At 37.2% G+C, this 20,495-nt stretch overlaps 1 protein-coding gene across 8 annotated transcripts in view; it reads left to right on the top strand.

Moving 5' to 3' along the window:
- RALYL (RALY RNA binding protein like) overlaps positions 1–20,495 on the top strand; it is a 773,956-nt gene that overhangs the window by 676,155 nt on the left and 77,306 nt on the right. For all 8 annotated transcript variants that reach the window (XM_043483548.1, XM_043483551.1, XM_043483550.1 and 5 more), the window contains 2 exons: positions 8,523–8,570; positions 20,048–20,211. In XM_043483548.1, the coding sequence (XP_043339483.1) occupies positions 8,523–8,570; positions 20,048–20,211 (212 nt within the window). The remainder of the gene's footprint in view (positions 1–8,522; positions 8,571–20,047; positions 20,212–20,495) is intronic.

Genomic DNA, 20,495 nt, shown 5'->3' with positions numbered 1-20,495 from the left:
TCCTTACAAAGAGCAATAAAAATAAATAGTATAGTGAAAAGTTCCACAGAAATCAAATATTCAATTAAAAAAATATCTACTGGGTGCTACAAACACCCTCTGTCAAGAGGAAGGGGATATATATATATATATATATGTAGTTATGACTGATTCACATTGCTATACATCAGAAACCAACACAACATTGTAAACTGATTTTCCTCCAATTAAAAAGGAAAAATGAATGCCTTGTGTTTTCAAAGCTCACAATCTTGTGAGATAGAGTCATGTATTGTCAATTACAATATAATATGTTTAGACTGAAGCATGCTTAAGAAGCTGTAAGAATATAGTCCACACATTTGTGAATAAATTCACCTAGGACAAGAAGATGCATAATATGCTACAGGATTTTGACAAGGATCATCCTGAAATATTTTACTCTGAAAGCTTCAGTGTTAAGAAAATCAGACAAATTAGATTAAGTTCAAAGATGGAAGACAGGAATGATAAATGGAATAGAGAGATTGGTTTGTGAAAGTCTAAGACAAATCTATATATTAGATAAGCTGTATGACAAGAAAAGAAGAGAACTAACAAGCATGAGTCAGATGTAAATACAAAAAGCTGTAATCAAAGAATAGCACAGTAAGTGGAATTTAACCTAACTCTACAAACTTTTCAATTGTGGAAGAGATAGGGCTTGAGTTAGGCCCTAAGTATGGATACATATTCAACAAAAAGAAGATTCGTGTGTTGACAAATGGAGAGCTTGAGCAAAGTCCCATAACGAAATTTCTGCTGAGTTGCCAGTTGGGCTAATGCAGATGATTGTGGAGAGATACAAGAATACCTGTGTGTGAGAGCAATGAGCTATTTTCTTCCACCCAGAAAGTAGGTTACTGGGGAAGTCTGAGTGAATAAAAGAGGAATTAAAGGAATTGTTAAAGAATGTCAGAAGAAGGAGCTGCATGTAGAGACTGCTGAAAGTATGGAGTCTGACCATCACCTGGAGACCATGGGGAGTCATTGGAGGGTTTGTTGCTGTTCTTTTTTGTTTATTTTTTACATTCTGTAAAAAATAAAACAACAAAGAATTGTGTAAACACAGTTTTGGAGCTACATCTGTGAACATCCTTCCTACGGGAACACAGCATAGAAAAGGGTAAGAATCATACCCCATTTAAGAAGATACTTCCAAAATCAGAATTCCTATGTTAACTCAGCAAGAGAGAGAAAAATATTTTTCTTTTTTTCCCTCCTCCTTCTTGTTCCTAGAATTTATTCTTCACACAGTCCTTCAATTAATCATCCTTTAAATGTGTGAGACCGTTAGTTTGACTCACAACTAAAAGACCAGAGCTCTTAAATGAACTGAGTGGATTGTTTTAATCTTTGAACTTCCTAGTCACTTCACCTTTCTAAGCTGTCGGGTCCTGATCCACAGTTAGCCAGATATTCTATGAATGTGCCATAATCCTTGGGTCCCTGCCAGCCTCCTTCCCCATTCCAGAATCCTTGGTAGTCAATCTGAGTGTTTTGCCAATGCAGTGTAGACTTAATAGCTTATTCCATTGTTTTTGCATTTTGAATCTGTGTGGTTTTGTGTATCCACCACACCCACACACACCCACACATACTCCAAAGTAAATTTATTTATTTGTTTATTTGTACTCCTTAATGAAAATAGATTTTTGTCCACATGTTATCTTAGCAAAATTTATAAGTCTGTTCAACTGTATACACTATGACAGTCAGAAACCCACATCAGATTTTGTAAGTTAGAAGTTAGAATCCTGTATGTATCTCTGAGGAAACTTTTGATTCACTGGGAACCTCAACCATAGGGAAATTTACTCTGGAAATTCAGCTGTCCAATATTATAACTTTTGCATTCACAACTTCTGTAGGTATCTGAAGAACAGCTGTGATAAAGAAGGAATAACATCATAAACTTCCATACTTGTTCCACATTTTCTACCACTAAATCTTGCCTTCTAGAAGGACTACCTTTTAACATTCACTTGTCAAATACCTATATCTTTTTTCAAGGACTAATTAAAACATCATCTCTCTTATGAAACCTTATCTGAGTCCTTGTCCCAACCACATCTTATTTCTTCTGCCTATAAGCCCTTATAGTAGTTTTAATTTTGTCAAAGTCAAATTTTGTCAAATTTGACTTTGAATTATGATCATCTGTGTATTTGCCTATCCCTTAAACTTTGATATTCCTTGAGGTTAGAAGCCATGCTTTGCTGATATGATATCATTATTCACAATTCCCAATATTATATTTAAAACAAATTTCAGTAATTGATTATTTGATTTAATTTATGGATCCACATATAGTAATTGAGAAGGCTTCAATCATTATTTGTAGGATGTCTGCTAATAAACAATTAAAATGCTCCATCCTTGTGCTAAGAAATTTATTAATATTCTGAAGATCATATTTTAGTGACATTCTATGATAAAAAATAAAAAGTACTTCCGTGTATTAGTCTACTCATATGAACTGGTTTTATGAATTCAAAAGGGGTATATAAAATGGACCACATATTTTGCAAAACCCAATGAATTGTGATTTCTTCTTCTATAAATGAAACAGTTTCAGTGAAATTCCAGGAAAGTTACTAGGTCTCATTCAATCCCCAATAATGAAAGAAAGAATGTGAGTGTGCAACTCTAAACAATCATTTTACCAATTCCTATTTCCCATTAAATTTCTAAGGGATCTGAGCAAATAGAATAAAGGTACATTGAAAAGTAGAATAAATGTTGTAAATGTGTACAATATTGTAAATTTCAAATATAAACTGTGTTAAATTCAAAGCTACTGTTTCACTTTTCTAGAAAGTCAAGTACTTACCCTTTGTCACTGACCATACTCCCAAATGGCAAAAACATTTTCAGTCACTGGAATGAACTTCCTCCTGGACAGTGTCCTAAACATCTCTTTTATTCTCATTTTTATTTTAATGGCCTAAGAACCAGATTGTCACACAAAACTACCACAGTGAAAGTTGCGAAAGTTCCTTGTCTAAAAGCCAAAATATGTGAAACAGATCATCAGTCCAGGCTGGATGCATGAGACAGGGTGCTCAGGGCTGGTGCACTGGGACGACCCTGAGGGATGGGATGGGGAGGGAGGCGGGAGGGGGTTCAGGATGGGGACACATGTACACCCGTGACTGATTTGTGTGAATGCATGGCAAAAACCACTACAATATTGTAAAGTAATTTGCCTCCAATTAAAATAAATAAATTAATTTACAAAAAAGGAAGCCAAAATAGATTAACTCATGAGCATAACAGCATCCCTCTTGGCTTATATCAGGGAAAGAGGACCTTTTCTAATGTAATAGGTAAGTTTTTCCTGGCACCACAATTCTAGGATACATAAGATACTTACAGTGCTGGATATGACTCCTGGAAATGTCACTTTTTGACAGCTAATTTCAAATAGAGGTTCACACAGAAAGAAAAAAAAGAAGGGATTTTTATGAGGGAGAACCTGTGAGAGGAAACAAAAAGACAGAATTGAGAGCAGGAGGAATACTGAGGAAAGCACTTGGCAATCACAGATCAGACTTGTTCTCTGCTGATCTCTTTTCATCTCCTTGAATCTCTTTCTCTTCCTTGGAAACCCAGCTTGATTTTACAGCTTAGGCCCTGAACCAACTACAGCCATGGCACTTCTGCAAAAAGTCCAGACCTTAAAGGCAAAAGCAGCCTTGTCAAGATTACACAGAACTGCTTGTACATTTTATTTCATTTTTAACTTGACAGGTGAAATTGAGTTTATGATGGCAGAAAGTGCAACTTGGAGTTCAAACAATTTAGGGTGCTTAGCTATAACTTGTCCTTGCAAATATGCCTCACCAGTCAGAATTGAACAAAAAATAAGCAGATTGGACAAGATAATTTAAGCATCAACTGAAAAAAAATAAAAATGAACATTTTTCTCTCATGCACTCTTCAATTTCCAGAAGGTTGGTAAATTACTGAGGTATTTCTTAAAGGTATTAGAATTATGAGTAGAATCATCACTGACATCCACATTAGTAACATGTCATATTTTCACCTTACTCTACTCTCTGATATTATAATATTTTTAAAAAGAGTTTCAGAATAAAAGATGAAACAATTTAGCTACATATTCTCTCTATTCAGTCACATCAGAAAATATTGAGAATTTTCACCATGTGAAAACCATTGTCCCATCAAACAATAGCTACTTAAAGCATCTAAAATGTCTATCACCATGTCTGATACTTAATATCAAATTTATCTATTCAAGTAAATAACTTCTCAACATTATATAATTATTATCATTAGTGTGACTGGTATTATTTAATTTCAAAGATAGTTCCCAGGTCCTTAAGAAAGACAAGGCATAAGACTGGGAGAAGTTTTAGACGTGTGAGTGGCAGGGAATTTACAACTACAATTTACAGAGTGTTCTAACTAAATGCTCTAACAAAAGAGAGGTCAGAGGCCCATGTTTAGGAAGAAATCTGCCTATAGTTTAGTCAAGATGGACAAGATATCAAGGACCATCTTAATCACCACTAGATTGTGAGATTTGTGAGCAAAAAAGAAACTATTTCACTTCTAAACCTAAGTGCCTAATATAGTTCCTGATTATAGGTCCTTAATCACATTTTGGTAAATGAGCATATGAATGACTATGCTAGAATACTTATCTGTGTTATTTAGGGTATTTAATATCTCTAGGCCTCAGTGTCCTATAAAGTTGGAGTAATATTCTCCATCTTATAGGTTATTGTCAAGGGCAAATCAGATTATGTATGGAAAGGCACCAAGAATATTGTTTCAGTAACCTAGAATGTTTCTCTCCTCAGGTACCATGTTTCATAAACTATGCCTCAACAAAACTCTTAAAATGATATACTATTTTAATTGTCTTTTCTTTTTCCTTTGCTTTGACTGGTAGGAAACTCTTTTGTGTTATCCAAACAGGAATGCTATTACACATATATTTGTATTTAACTGAAGTATTCTTTTTCCCAGGTTTGTTGAGGTATAATTGACATAGAACATCGTGTAAGTTTAAGGCATCAGTTCAGTCGCTCAGTTGTGTCCAACTCTTTGCGACCCCATGAATCGCAGCACGCCAGGCCTCCCTGTCCATCACCAACTCCCAGAGTTTACTCAAACCCATGCCCATCGAGTCGGTGATGCCATCCAACCATCTCATCCTCTGTCGTCCCCTTCTCCTCCTGCCCCCAACCCCTCCCAAGCATCTGGGCCCTTTCCAATGAGTCAACTCTTTGCATGAAGTGACCAAAGTACTGAAGTTTCAGTTTTAGCATCAGTCCTTCCCGTGAACACCCAGGACTGATCTCCTTTAGAATGGACTGGTATACAAGATATTAATTTGACACACTTACATACCACGAGGTTATTACCACCATAGAGTTAGTTAACAGGTCCATCAGAACATGTAACTATCACTTCCTAAGGTGTCTGTCATCAGCTGAATGGATAAAGAAGATGTGCTGTGTATATATAATGGAGTATTATTCAGCATGACAAAGAAGGAAATCTCGTCATTTATGAAAATGTGGCAGACCTTGAGAGCATTATGCTAAGTGAAAGAAGTCAGAGAAAGACAAATCCTACGTGGTGTCACTTATATGTGGAATCTGAAAAAGCCAAACTCAGAAACAGTAAAATGGTGGCTAGCTGGGACTGGAGGTGAAGGAAACGATGAGGTGTCGGTCAAAGGACACAGACTTTCAGTTGTAAGATCAGTAAGTTGTGGACATCTAGCAACATGCTCTTAAAAATGATCAACCCTCTTTCTAAATTCCATATATATGCGTTAGTATACTGTATTGGTGTTTATCTTTCTGGCTTACTTCACTCTATAATGGGCTCCAGTTTCATCCATCTCATTAGAACTGAATTCAAATGAATTCTTTTTAGTGGCTGAGTAATATTCCATGGTGTATATGTACCACAGCTTCCTTATCCATTTGTCTGCAGAACAGACTTTTGGACTCTGTGGGGGAAGGCGAGGGTGGGATGTTTTGAGAGAACAGCATCGAAACATGTATATCATTAAGGGTGAAACAGATCACCAGCCCAGGTTGGATGCATGAGACAAGTGCTCCGGGCTGGTGCACTGGGAAGGCCCAGAGAGATGGGGTGGGGAGGGAGGTGGGAGTGGGGATCGGGATGGGGAATACATGTAAATCCATGGCTGACACGTGTCAGTGTATGGCAAAAACCACTACAATATTGTAAAGTAATTAGCCTCCAATCAATAAAAATAAATGGAAAAAAAATGACCAACCCTAAGAGATAACAGGGATTACTTATGACAAATGTGTATGAATGTAGCATAACCTTAAACTTGAGATTTTCAAAAAGTTTGGCTTTCACAATGAAGATTATATGCACTGCTATGTCAGGAAAGTTTTGAGGTGAAATTTATCCCTTGAATTTGATGATAGCCAATAGGTTGTCTTTAAAATCCCTAGACTCAATGCCATAGTTGAGTCTAACACCAGTAATATCAACTAAAACATAAATAAATCATTATAACTTTAGCAATCTGCAACTGTGGGGCAAAAGAGGCCACTTTTGTTCTTACTGCTCTGGCAGTGGTCTCCTGGTCTTCTCTGGCTAGCAGAGGTAGATAAACAGCAGTGTTGCTCTGGTTAGACAATGCTCAGTCTCCTTCTAGACATTTACATGAAGTAGGTCTCCACTTTACATTTCAGAACTTGAGTTCAAACTCACTGTGTTCAGTCAGGCTGTGTTGGACAGGAACCAGCCCTATCTGATAAGTCAATCATGCTAGGTCAGTACCCCTGCCCTGTACATAATGGGTGTGAGGACAAATGCGTAATCTATCCTGAAAGCCATGAATGACAAGCCCTCCTCAATGTGTTCTTTCAATTTTCTTAACAAAAGAAAAGTTATGAAGGACCATTAAATTGATATTTGGGGAATATAAAATTACTTGCCTGTTGTATGGTGGTTAGATACAAAATTACCATCTGACTTAACAATTCTACTTTTAGGTATATACTCAAAAGGGATAAAAGTAGGAGCCCCCCAAAAAATGGTTGCTCACCAAAGTTCATAGTAGGATTATTCACAACAGCCAGGAGATGGAAACAATTCAGATTCTATCAACAAATGAACAGACAAACAAAAATTCACACACATACACACACGAGTGGAGAATTATTCAGGCATAAAAAGGGATTGAAATTCTGATATGTGCTAGAACATAGATAAGCCTTGAAGAATTACACCAGGTAAAATAAGCCAAACAAAAAGGAAAAAGAGTATATAATTCCACTTATATGCGGTACCTAGAATACACAAATTCACAGCTATAGCAAGTTGAATAGCAGTCACTGAGGCTTGGTGAACGGTCAGGGGGGTGAGGGAATGAGGAAATATTGTTTAATGGACACAGAGTTTCTGTTTGAGATGATAAAAAATTTTTGGAAATGGTTAATTGCACAACATTTCCATTGAATCTTGACATTTAAAATGGACTTAAATGATTAGAAATGTAAATTTAGTTATGCATATTTTATAACAGTAAAATAAATGAACAAATATTAAAAATGATTACTCCCCTGTAATACCAGTACTCCATTTAGTGTAAGATTAAATTTCTTCCAGGCTGAGGAGGGCTGCCTGGTGATGAAAAACAGCTCCAGAAGTGGATTCAGAAGTCTTTCCCTCCAGTCTCAGCCCTGTCACTTACTAGATATAAAATTCGAGCTAGCCACTGAGGTCCCTTGCACTTTAATTTTTTCCAGTTGCAGTAACCAATAGAGCTGTTTTGAGAGCTTAAAATTATTAATAAAAGGTAATAATGCATATAAAGTGTTTTGTTAACTCTAAGAATTACATAAGTAGATGGGGGAAAATTTATTATACATTCATTTAAAGAGCTTAGTAATAGTCTTATCCCTGAAATGTACTTATTAACTCTTCTTTAAGTGCCCTATAATATTGTTATTGTTGGTAAGACTCAAAGTTTCTTTTTTGTTAATTTTTCTCTACATAAAGTACTGAATAGCAAGTTTTTAAAATGAAAATGCTGAATTTCTGAGGAAACCACATTTGTATTTACTTTTCTTACATTAAACTTTTTCATTTATATTATTTCTATACCATTTGTTTATTGTTTATTTAGCCTCATTATATATACCTTAGGAAGAAGGAATAGCTATATTATATCTTGTCTGGGGAAAAATGGTTCTACAAGTAAGTACTACAAGTATTTAAAAAATTAATTTTGCTACCTGTTCTCATTTTCATTTGAAACCACTCAATCCATTATCAGTGTTTACATTATCAAACATATAATAAGAGTTTGACATGGCATTATATCCAGTTGGACATTATCTTGTAAAGCCCTTTGGATACATAATTACATTGGAAGATAAATATATAAAATTAATATAAATATATTGCCCTCACATTATAGATTAATACCAAAATTATTGCAGTGTCAACAACTAATTTCTTGTTTCCCTCCTCAGTGGTTATGTCTTTGACTATGATTACTACAGAGATGATTTCTACAATCGGTATGTAAATTTCTCATCTTTGTTTCCCTTCGGTTTAAATTATCTTTTAACTCTTCTGTACCTTTCATTCACAGATATTATTGATTAATACATTTAAATAATATTTTACAGTAAAAAAGTAAGTCCCATTAAAATATAAGAGGGACAGATTTTCCTCTTTAGATTGTACCTACTGCAGTATAGTAGATCTTGGGCTTTTAGACTTTGGTGGTACTTAAGCCTAAAATTTGGTTTCTGATATTTGGATGATATTCTAAAGATTTATTAACCAATGTTATTTTTCAGATCTTGAAATTGGAATTCTTAACTTGGAATTCTTCAAGACTGAGAGATTTATAAATTCAGACAATGAGTCCAACCTTCTAAAATACATCCACTTTCATAAAACACACAAATTCAGTAAAAATTATGGACAAGTCTTGCTCTGCATGGTAGTGTGGGACCATAAAAGGAAACCATGCAGAGTGATGTTAATAATCAACGTGGGAAATAGGATTTTCCATGACCTTTAAAAAACTTTTGTCAAAATGTTAAAAAGTCTATGTTATAAATATATTATGCATGTATACATATATAGAAATTCCTCATGCATACATATAGGGAAATACAGTGAAACAGTTATTTAGTATACTAATTTAAAATTTGAACATTGTAATGTAAAAATACTAAGAGTTAGTGTGTTTTGTCTCTTGTAAAAATGACTTATTGAAAGTGATTTGAATAGTACTAGCCTTCTTCTTTCACTGTGATATGGGGCAAGCACCTCTTTTACCCCTCGGTGAATTGTTATACTACTAATACTGGGTCAGCTTTAACACTTTATCAGTGTTGAGAACTACCCCTAATCCTTAAGATGATTCCTTTTCTTTGCCAGTTTCACTTCCTCTGGGACATCGTCCTCCCTTTTTAACACATCACAACCACTTTCCTCATTTATGTCAGTGTGTTCTATTTTACTAAATTCCTGTCTCCATCTCTAGAGTCTCTTGAGTGGGAGAGTGTCCACATCCCTACAATCAGCTATTTCTCCTATAATTCCATTTACATTTAATTTTAATTTTATCCCCATTTTCACTCTTCAGTTCTTTGCTGTACTGATTCCCTCTTTTGATTATCCATTCTCATAAAATTCCACGTGGATTCATCACCAGGAAGCAGAGAGATCTGTGTGTGAACTAACAAATACACAATGACAAATCACCAACAGACTTTGAAAGAGGTGATACGATTGATCACTGATCATCACGCATACCTGTTAGTTAGGTAGAGATTCGTGGACTGAAAACCCAGCAGCAAAGTTGGACTTTATGAAATTACTCACAGTTAATATACGTGGTAAAACTGAAATTTGACTTTTGCTGTTGGGGGGACTGGAGTTATTTAACTTAGCATTGGCAAATGAAATTCTGATAGTAGAGGTATGCAAAACAAGGACTGAATGTGTGTAGGTCACTGGACCGTACACACACATATGAAAACAAAGTAAATATTGTGTAAAGTTCTATTCAAACAAACAAACAAATATCCCAAGGCATAAAAACGCAAAGTTAGAAAAACAGAACAGACATTTACGCAGGGAAGAAGCTCCGTAATCCCTTGTAAGGGTCTCATTCTCTTTGCTCAGCCGCGCGGGTCCTCTTCCAGTCCCTGGAGAGCCCCATGTCCCTTTCTGTCTGGGGCCCTTCCTCTCCTCACTTCTTCTCCTCCTGCCTCTCTGCACCATCTAGTTAAGGACTCCATTCTCCAGGTCTCAGCATGGACTCCTCTCTCAGACTAAATGAGGTTCTCTGTTCCCCTCTCCACACCTGTTACTGTTCCTTCACAGTACCGCTCCTTGTTTATCTTGCTAAATTTCTCTCTGCAGTGACAATATTTGGTTTATTTCTGCGTGCCTTCCTTCCTCCCAGAGGGCAGGAAAGATGCTCAGCTCTGCTTATTGTGTCCTCAGGCACTATCATTAAGTCTCACACATACTGGAAACTCAACTTTGGTTATTAATTCAACTCCTTAGATTTAGAGACATTTTGCTTTCTCCAAGGTCACATAGTTAATTAGTGGCAGAACTACAATCATAAACTAGGTCTCCATTTATATTCAGTAACCAGCTGTGCAGATACGCAAAACAGAAGGGTAGCAATACTGGCCTATGGTTTTACATAAAAGGAAGCAGCCTTGTCTACACAAAACCAAATCCACAGCCATACCTTTAGCACCACTGTGTTCAAAGCTAAGCAAGTGATTCCTCTAGTCACCCTTTTATGACCAAATACAAATTTTTAAGGATGACTTTCTCAATTTTTACAATTTATATAAAATATAATATTTAATTTTAAATATTTAATAGCTTGTAATAACCCATCCTAACAATGATGTGAAGATTCGGCAGCATTAAAATAATCCCATTTACTATGATAAAAAAAAAAAAGGATAGCATTTAAGTAGTCTTTTGATTATTTGAATATTTCAGTTTTTGACAATTTCAAAACATTTTCTGGTACTCTTTTGTGTTTCAGGATGCAGAACACTGTCTTCATTTTTATGAATAAAGTTGCCAACTAATATATTTTAGACTGTCAATATGAAACTATCTTCACATTGTTACCTCTTACATATTTTCTATCATGTGACTTCCTTATACATTTAAAGAATTTCTACCTAAAGTGGAGTCAATGGTAGGAGACCCAAATTCTGGTAATCAAGCTGTAAACTTTGGGCAACTAGTCAGGTTTACAGTTTTCTCAGCGACCCAGGTGACACCAGAGGTAAACAGCCTGCCTGCCAATGCAGGAGACGTTAGATCCCTGGGTGGGGAAGATCCCTTGGAGGGGGCATGGCAACTCACTCCAGTACTCTTGCCTGGAGAATTCCATTAGTAGAGGAGTCTGGCAGGCTACACTCCACAGGGTCACAAAAAGCCAGCCACCTGAAGTGAATTAGCACTCACCCAATATTTGCATTTTACTATGCATATATTATAGCTCAAAAAATTGTAAGATCTATATGTAGATAGATGATAGATAAATATATTTTACAAGCAAATGAACAAGAGCCTTAATCCGCAAGTAATTACAGAGCCTGAAGCTTTCAGATGGTTCTCCATCACACACAAAAAATCTAACTCTGAATAATTTCCAAAATCACTTGTTTGTCTTATATAAAACCTGTTTGGTTTATAGGTGGTTTATAGGTGTCTGTTGGTTTATAGATCAGTATGGGTGTGCTGCTAACAGACCGTCTGAGCAGTCTGTGCTCTCCTTGGTTTATTTTTCACCTTCTGCGTTTGGCTAAGAGAGAGAGAAGCATCTGCCATAGTAGACGCAGTCAGGAGTTCCCTGTGAACACAGATTCCCCAGGAAGGGAAAAGGCTGGAGAGGCTGGACAAGAGAAATAGCCTAACAGGCCTGTGCCAACAGTTTTATCCACAGTAATTCCTCCTTAGTTGCATTCTGCTTGTGTTTATCGTTAACTTTTTGCTCCTTTTACTAATGGCACAAGTGTGGGCAATTTATTTAATGCCACCAAAACCTGTCTCATCAATGAAGTGAACATGAAATTAATGCCTACCCCATATTATTGTTCTGAGGATTAAATGAAGTAGCATATTTTTATGACCTGCATTATGCCTGGTGTGTTTTTGGTACTTAATCAATGTTAGCTACTGGTAGCCGACAGTAACCACTAATGGTGATAGAGAACATGTTTCTTACACTGATAGTCAAGTAGCAATGCCCCTGTGACTGAGGAATACACTGACTGGTCAGTCGTCCTTCCGTAAGAAGTCTGTTGTGACACCTCTGGATCATTCTTTTTGTTTGGTTGTCCCTCCTCCTGCCCCCTAGAGCATTCCAGCTGCAGCTGAACACTCTTATCAACACTCAGCTATTTCCATTCCCTGCACGCTGCTTGGTTTTCCGTCAGGAACACAGAAACATAGAGTTATGCTGAACAAGGAGAATTGCTTGTAAAAAACTTTCTAACTATGTATTAAGGAACCAAAAAGGCAAAAACAGAGAAACAACACAAAACCCACAGTGGTATGATGGAGTCAGCAAACTACACCTCTGCCTCTGCCACCTCTCGGGCTGGAAAACAGGAAACGGTAGGATTATCAAGTACCAGTCTAGAAAAGGAGACTTACAGAGCTCCCGTGGAGAGTAGGAAGTTCTGCCTGGTTGCTGCTTCTGTATCTGAACCCGGAGAAGAAACCCACGGGGCTGGAACCCAGACCCAACTGTTGCCTGGGTCTCTGAGGGAGTGTGAAGACTGCTCCGCAAAAGCTGCAAAAGTATCCAAACTGGATTCAGCGGCTGCTGCTGGAATGCATTGCTGCTGTCAGGGTGAAGAAACGAGGCTGGAGTAACACTGAAAAAACAAGAAGCCAAGACAAAACCGGGAAGCAAAACAGAAAGGGTCAAGTCCTCTCTTCCGGTTCCAAGCTTAGTCTCCTTCTCAAGTCCTTAAATTGGCTGAGCCTAGCAAGGAGCCAGCTGGCCCCCACAGAAGTGTGGTTTACCAAGTCCCAACTCCAGATGTTACTGAATGCCTCACATGAAGCTGAGACATAATATCTCAGTAGCTGACATTCATTTACATCCTATTGTTAGCCTATTTCTGCCAGGCTTGGGAATTCTAATATAATTGGCAATTTTCAACTCTTGCATTGTTTTAGCTTAGAAAACTTCTCTACACAAAGTTCCATCTTAATGTGAATGTTTCAATACATTTATCCAACAGTAACTTTTCCAAAAACTACTTTAGTGGCTCTCCATGGTTTCAGGAATCATGAAGTGAAAGTGAAGTGTTAGTCTCTCAGTCGTGTCCAGCTCATTGTGTCCCCATGGACTGTAGCCCTCCAGGCTCCTCTGGCCATGGAATTCTCTGGGCAAGAATACTGGCATGGGTAGCCATTCCCTTTTCCAGGGGGTCCTCCTAACCCAGGGATCAAACCTGGGTCTCTCACATTGCAGGGAGATTCTTCACTGTCTGAGCCAGCAGGGAAGAGCATCACTAAATAATAGACTTTAGAGCTTATTCTAAACAGTTATCTTTGTGTATTACACAAAAACTGCCCGATAATTACAGCATCAATGGCTTTTTCTTTCAAAGGTCAAGTATAACTCTAAATGAAAGGCATTATATTTGTACTACCCCAAGTAAAGTAAAAGGAGAAGTATACCTATAATTCATACCCCCAAGGAATGTTTTCAATTTCTGAGGTATCAGCAGTTTTAATCCAACCTCTCTTCAATAGTACCAGGAAAGGCACTGAGACATTTATAACCTCTAGTAATGAGCAAACTTCTAATGATAGAAAAAAAAAAAAAAAGAAAGAAATACTAGAGCTGCTTGACCACAAATATATGTGTGTGTGTGTTGTGTGTGTATACACATACACATCACTGATTCAAAATGGGGCATTGCTCAGATCTGGATCCATTTTGACACTGAGTAAATTAACATAGGAAAAGCTACCAGAGCTGCAGTTAATGAGAAAAAACTCTAAGTCAAGTTGTACTTGTCTCAGATCATTGATTATAGAGCACAGTATATATTCATGAATATTGGAAAAACATATTAGCAAGAAGCAACGTCTGTTTCATTATGCAAATTTTTAAATTACCATCTGGTAGAATGGGATTCCACTTAAAACATTTGTTTTAAGCCTTAGCATGGCACAGTTGACAGAGGATGTGATACGGAGTCAGAAGGTGAGTTGCAGGCCTCAATGTGCGGGTGTTGACTGGTTAAACTTGGGAGGGGAGGTTATCTCATCCCTTTCCCACAAGTTTCCTTCATGGGCAAAATGGCTTAATGATACACACGTAACAGAATTATAAGAGTTAAATAGGAGAATCATTTTACTGATTTATAACCTCACAAGAAGGAAATGGCAACCCACTCCAGTATTCTTGCCTAGAGAATCCGGTGGACAGAGGTGCCTGGTGGGCTGCTGTCCATGGGGTTGCAGAGAGTCCGGCACTACTGAAGAGGCTTAGCATGCATGCATGCATTGGAGAGGGAAATGGCAGCCCACTCCAGTGTTCTTGCCTGGAGAATCCCAGGGATGGCGGAGCCTGGTGGGCTGCCATCTATGGGGTCACACAGACTTCAGCTGTACATGGCTGAAGTGACTTAGCAGCAACAGCATCAATTGCTACTTGAATCCATTCACTTTTTAATTCACCAAAGCTGTATACAAGATATAGAAGACAGCAAAACTGTACAAAATATAAAGATTAGATTAAGGTCAAAACATTGCTAAAATAGATCATTGATGATTACAGTCAACCCTTTAAAAGCATGTTCATGAAGCATTTGTACACGATTAGGGATGGGGCTTGCTGGTAGGGGTTGGGCTGTTGGCAAGGGTGGCTTCACAGAAAATTGTGGAAATGTTTAGTGACAAAAAAACAGAAATGAGAATTACTTATTTACTGGTCTCAAGTGAAGTGTGCCTATAAAAAGCATTTTTTGGATTCAGCTGTAACCAAAAGCTTATTTATTTGAAGTCAAGGTAGAAATTATAAACAGATTTTATGAATTTTGAGTAGTTCAAACAGTACAGAAATCAGATATTCTAATAGGCTAGAATAATTCATGTGGATTTCAAATATAGCCTTTTTAAAAAATGAATAGGCGTCTTAGTTTGGCTTGATAGACTATGTTTATCAGAAGTCAAATAAGCTGAAGACAGAAACCCTTCTTGTCATTCAACAAGCTTGAATGAAGACACAGCCAGAGATCTCGGAATGTAGAGTTGTTGATCTTCGTTTATCTGCTAAAAGGGTCCAGGGAGAACATGGCCCTGAATAGGTGGTCAGATTTTGGTTCTGGGCAGGCCGGTTGTTTAACCCGAAGTCCAGACTACATTTTTTGGTTAGTACTTAATCACATAGTGACTGTAAATTTGGGTTCATAAGTAAGGAAAATGAAAAATCATTTTTATGTGGGAAATTTAGAAGAAAACAGATAATTACTGATTTTTAAGTTATCATTTATCTAAATGATAATCTAGTGTTCAGTGACAAAATAATACACAAATATTACATTTTCAATTTTTTTCATGAATTTTAAAATCACATTGGTTGACAGTGGAAGTTCAGTTCAGTTCAGTTCAATCACTCAATCATTTCTGACTCTTTGCGACCCCATGAACCGCAGCACACCAGGCCTCCCTGTCCATCACCAACTCCCAGAGTCCACCCAAACCCATGTCCATTGTGTTGGTGATGCCATCCAACCATCTCATGTTCTGTCATCCCCTTCTCCTCCCGCCCTCAATCTTTCCCAGCATCAGGGTCTTTTCAAATGAGCCATCTTTCCGCATCAGGTGGCCAAAGTATTGGAGTTTCAGTTTCAACATCAGTCTTTCCAATGACAGTGAAAAATGGGCATCAAATTAAAAGTCCAGCAATCAAGTAATGATTTATTAGACTGTGGTATATCTACTTATGAAAATGCACCAAAAAAAAAAAAAAGAAAATGCACCACAGAACTTAAAATAAATGTTGTGAATGAGTTAAGTTCACTCAGTCATGTTCAAGTCTTTGCAACCCCATGGGCTATACAGTCCATGGGATTCTCCAGGCCAGAGTACTAGAGTGGATAGCATTTCTCTGCTCCAGGGGATCTTCCCAACCCAGGGATCAAACCCAGGTCTCCAGCATTGCAGGCAGACTCTTTACCAGCTGAACCACAAGAGAAGCCCAAGAATACTGGAGTGAGTAGCCTATCCTTTCTCCAGAAGATCTTCCCTACCCAGGAATTGAATTGGAGTCTCCTGCATTGCAGGCAGATTTTTTACCAACTGAGCTAAAAATAAACATTAGGAAGACCATTTAGCAAATGTGGGAAATGTTTTTAATATAAACCAAAGAGGATTAGCCAGGATACGTTACTGTATATACATTATGTTTTCAGTTACATAAAAAAATACAAACAAATTCTTATAGAAAAAAGATTAGAAAATGACAGTAATTGTTTTAGGGTAAGAGATAGGAGGTTATTTTCTAAATATATTTTCTGAAAATGCATTAAAATGTTGCTTTTTTATTGTTGAAGTTTAATAATAACAGGCTTTTAGTAAAAACAAGAATTCAAAATTATATTCATTTTATACATCAATATGCCATTAAATTGTCTTTATCCAAAAAGCAACTGTTAAAAATAATATCCTTATTCTTTCTAGATACAAGCTGTGTCTATTTTTCATCAAATAAATCAATATTAAAATTGCTTACCATTTTCCAGCTTTTGTTTGATAATGAAATCACACATCTCAGATATTATTAAAGCAAACAAAATTCCAAACAGGAAATGGCCACATGAAAAGTAGAAATGTTTATTAAATAAAACAGACCCTCAGACTTCCTCAATCTGTTGTTTTTATTAAAATCTGACATTTACTTTATTTATTGCTTGAGAGTAGGTCTTTTAAAGCTTTTGTTTTAAAATAGGCCTTAGAGAAAGGAGAATTATGTGTTTGACTTCATTATAAATCATTATTTGTTTGACCTGTAAACATAATGGGAAAAACAGTATTCTAACAGTATTAGGGAAAATGAAGGGCCATTAAAGGAAGGGAAAGGGAATACAGTTGTGAGAGTGGAAGAACAAAATACCAAGAAAAAGGAAGGAATTTTGAGTTTTCAAGTGACCTTGGAGATTTGGATTCCCTTGAATTCTATCAGATGGAAATTTCTCTTGGACTATTTTCTCTGATTTGCTGTAGACAGGATTCTGATGAGAAAGCCAACTCTTGTCTCCTTCATAGGCTGCCTTTTACCTGCTTCCTTCTGTATTTGGAAGAACTCCTACATCTTGCAGGCCCAGAGAACAGCCTGCCTCCCTTCCTTATCTTGTTATGAATATGTTTTCATGCTTGAAAACAACTCCCCGTCTTCCTTCTTTTGGTTTCTGGTAAGCTCAGCTTTGCCCAGTGGAAAGTAACAAACATCCAGCTCCATTAAAATTTAAAATCATGCTCTCATGTGAAATGTCCTTTTAGCTTTGTGTGTTACAATATCACTTTTATCAAAATCAAGTTCTAATACTGCATATCTTCCCAACAGAGAGACAGAATGAATTGACAAAACCTTACCCGATTCTGAACGGGAAAGGAGTCATCTTTCTTTGTAGTCACACATCCAAATATTCAGAAAACAAGGGCCTCTCCCTATAGGAATTTACGACAAAGAACACAACACATACTGCTTTACTAAAACGTACATCCCATGCTAAAAATAGGTCACAAATATAGTGAACAAACGCAGCTCTCTTTTTTCAACATGAGATCATACCTGGCCAACACTGGAAGCTTTGTAGTCCTTGTCCGAGGGAAAACAACAGATATATTGATGAACAGTGCAGTTTGTATAAAATATTATTGAATTGCACTATCATTAAAGTAGTATGGAGTGCGATGTCTTCACTTGACCTGATATCCGTTATATCACTCTTACACCATTTTATATTTCAGTTGTGCTTTAGAGATTTTCTTAACTCAGTGTGTAGATTAGTTTATTTCATGAACCTGCTAAAAGGCATTTTGACGTCCTAGGGAAACGGTTCCTCCAAAAGAGCTTCCCTTTCATCTCAAGCAGCAACTTCCACCCTGGAAGAGATGGGTCAGTTGTCACATTTCTGTTCTTGCAATAACTTTGGGGGTGGTAGCTCATGAAAAGCACCTTTTGTACTTTGGTTCACTGACAGGTTGCTCTGTGAATTCAATGTATAAATAGATAATGTAGGTCCTGTTTTGTGATTGAAATGAGGGGCAGGCTTAGTTGACCCCTCTGATTTTCGAGCCCCTAGTGGTATGAATATGATTCACAGCACCTTTTGGCCTCATCGGCCTCTACCCTTTGAAGTCAACTCTAATGTGTGGACATCCATGACCTGTTCTTTGCTGGCAGTTCCTCGGCTCTAATGGACTTCGCTTATGCACAGAGGATGACCCCTCTCTTGAACTCTGTCTCCTTTCATTTCTTTTCCTTTCCAGACATCTCTTAGTATTTCCTAGCACGTTCCCAAATCATTGTTTTTGGATCCTTTAGCTCTCTAATATAAAAGATATTCTTAGTACCAAGGTCTGCTTCAAATGTGGTTTGTGTGTATCCAACTTTTCTTCCCCCAGTGTCTTGGTATTCAGTGTTTCTGAATGAATACTTGGAAACCAGCCTATCTTAATCATTGTCTTTCATATACTATTTTCCAAAAAGAGATTATCACATTTCTGTCTGTATATACAAATGAGATGTAATTTTTTGAAATAACCAATTATACAAGGTTTTAAATATTTTAAAATTTAAAGCTGTTCTCATTTTCTCATTTCTGTCTTTCACAATAGATTTTCTATTGACTGTTTTAAACCAGTTATGAGAATCTATATAATAGTGTCATAATAAAATATATAATAACCATCATTCTAAGTCAATAATGCTATTTTATTTATAGTAGACAATGCAATAATACCTCTGGCTCACTGGCAAATAGTTTTAAAAATAGATGAGTATATATATGTATCATTTTTCCCTCTGGTCCTTTTATGCTGCTCAAATATGCTTAGTCACAAAAATTTGTTGTGTGTATGCAGTATGAGACTTTGAATATATTAATTACATATTTATATAAATATGTAAATACTCTTATACTTTATCTCTTTCATTGTCTAATGCAAATACATTGATTATAGTGAATATCATTTTTCGCTTTTAAGCAGAAGCTTCAGAGTTTTATTGGTATTCTTTGTTAGAGAAATTTTAATAGCTAACTACAAATATCTCTAGCCTCAATTTCCACATCTACCAACTGGTCAGAAAAATAAAATATCATCCTGATAACATTTTCTATCAGTTCTTTAGTCAAGAAAGTGTTGTCCTCATTCTACCAGCCTTTCATCCAAGTTCAGCTCCCTTTTTTCTGTAGTCGGAAAGACTTTTCATTACTTAAGAAAGTCCTTAGTGAGAGGGAAGGAACCATGTTGATTTTTCTCTCACAGCTGCCCTCTTTAAACTAGTCATACTTCTATTTTTCCCCCTTCTGAGCTTTCTGATTATACACTGATTTTCTTTGCTCTGTCCCTGATTCTGCATGATCTTTTCCTCCTTTCAAACCAATGTCTTACTAAGTATCTGACGTGGAAAAGGAAGATTTCTGTTGCTAAGAAGGGTAAATCTGTTAAACCAAGCAAAGAAATATACTAGGCAATGAAGGTCAGCCTAACTCCGACATATTGCAAAGTTCTTTGTTTTTTCATGCCTTAATAAAAGTGAGTTCATATGAAGAGTCAGATTTTAATGTTCAGAAAGCATAGACTATATTAGCATCCTATTCCTTTAGTGAAATTGAATCTTCCTGATTACAATATTAAAAAATTTACTGACATTTTTTGCAAGGCCATTCTCTTAATCATCTCAGACATTTGGTAGAACGCGCGGGTGTAAGCCAGCTCTCAGCCGCGTTTGTGTTTCGTGAAGGTTGTTTGATTACCACGGCCGTGTGCCTCCGCCGCCCCGCGCGGTCATCCCGCTGAAGCGGCCCCGAGCGGCAGTGACGACCACCCGCCGGGGAAAAGGAGTTTTCTCCATGAAAGGAGGATCGAGGTCTGCTGTCAGCGGGTCTTCTTCATCCGGCTCGAAATGTAAGTAATCTTCGCTTCCCCGAAAAGAAGGGTGGGGGTGTGTACCATTGCATGAATGTCTGTATTCAGTAAATTAATCAAGAATTATGGCAGGGTTGCTACGTACGATGCATGAGCGAAATATCAAACGGATAGGCAACGGCCTCTGCTTTCCACTGCACCACACTGGAGAAGCGCGGGAGGCGGACACGGACAGGACTAGCAAACCCGGGAGCGATCGGGAAGGTGTTTTATCGGAGCCGAGAACATGCTCTTGGCAGACCTAGCTTGTGACACATCCAAGT

Source organism: Cervus canadensis, chromosome 12, assembly GCF_019320065.1.
Source record: "Cervus canadensis isolate Bull #8, Minnesota chromosome 12, ASM1932006v1, whole genome shotgun sequence".
Taxonomy (NCBI): Eukaryota; Metazoa; Chordata; class Mammalia; order Artiodactyla; family Cervidae; genus Cervus; species Cervus canadensis.
This window is presented reverse-complemented; position numbering and strand designations above follow the sequence as displayed.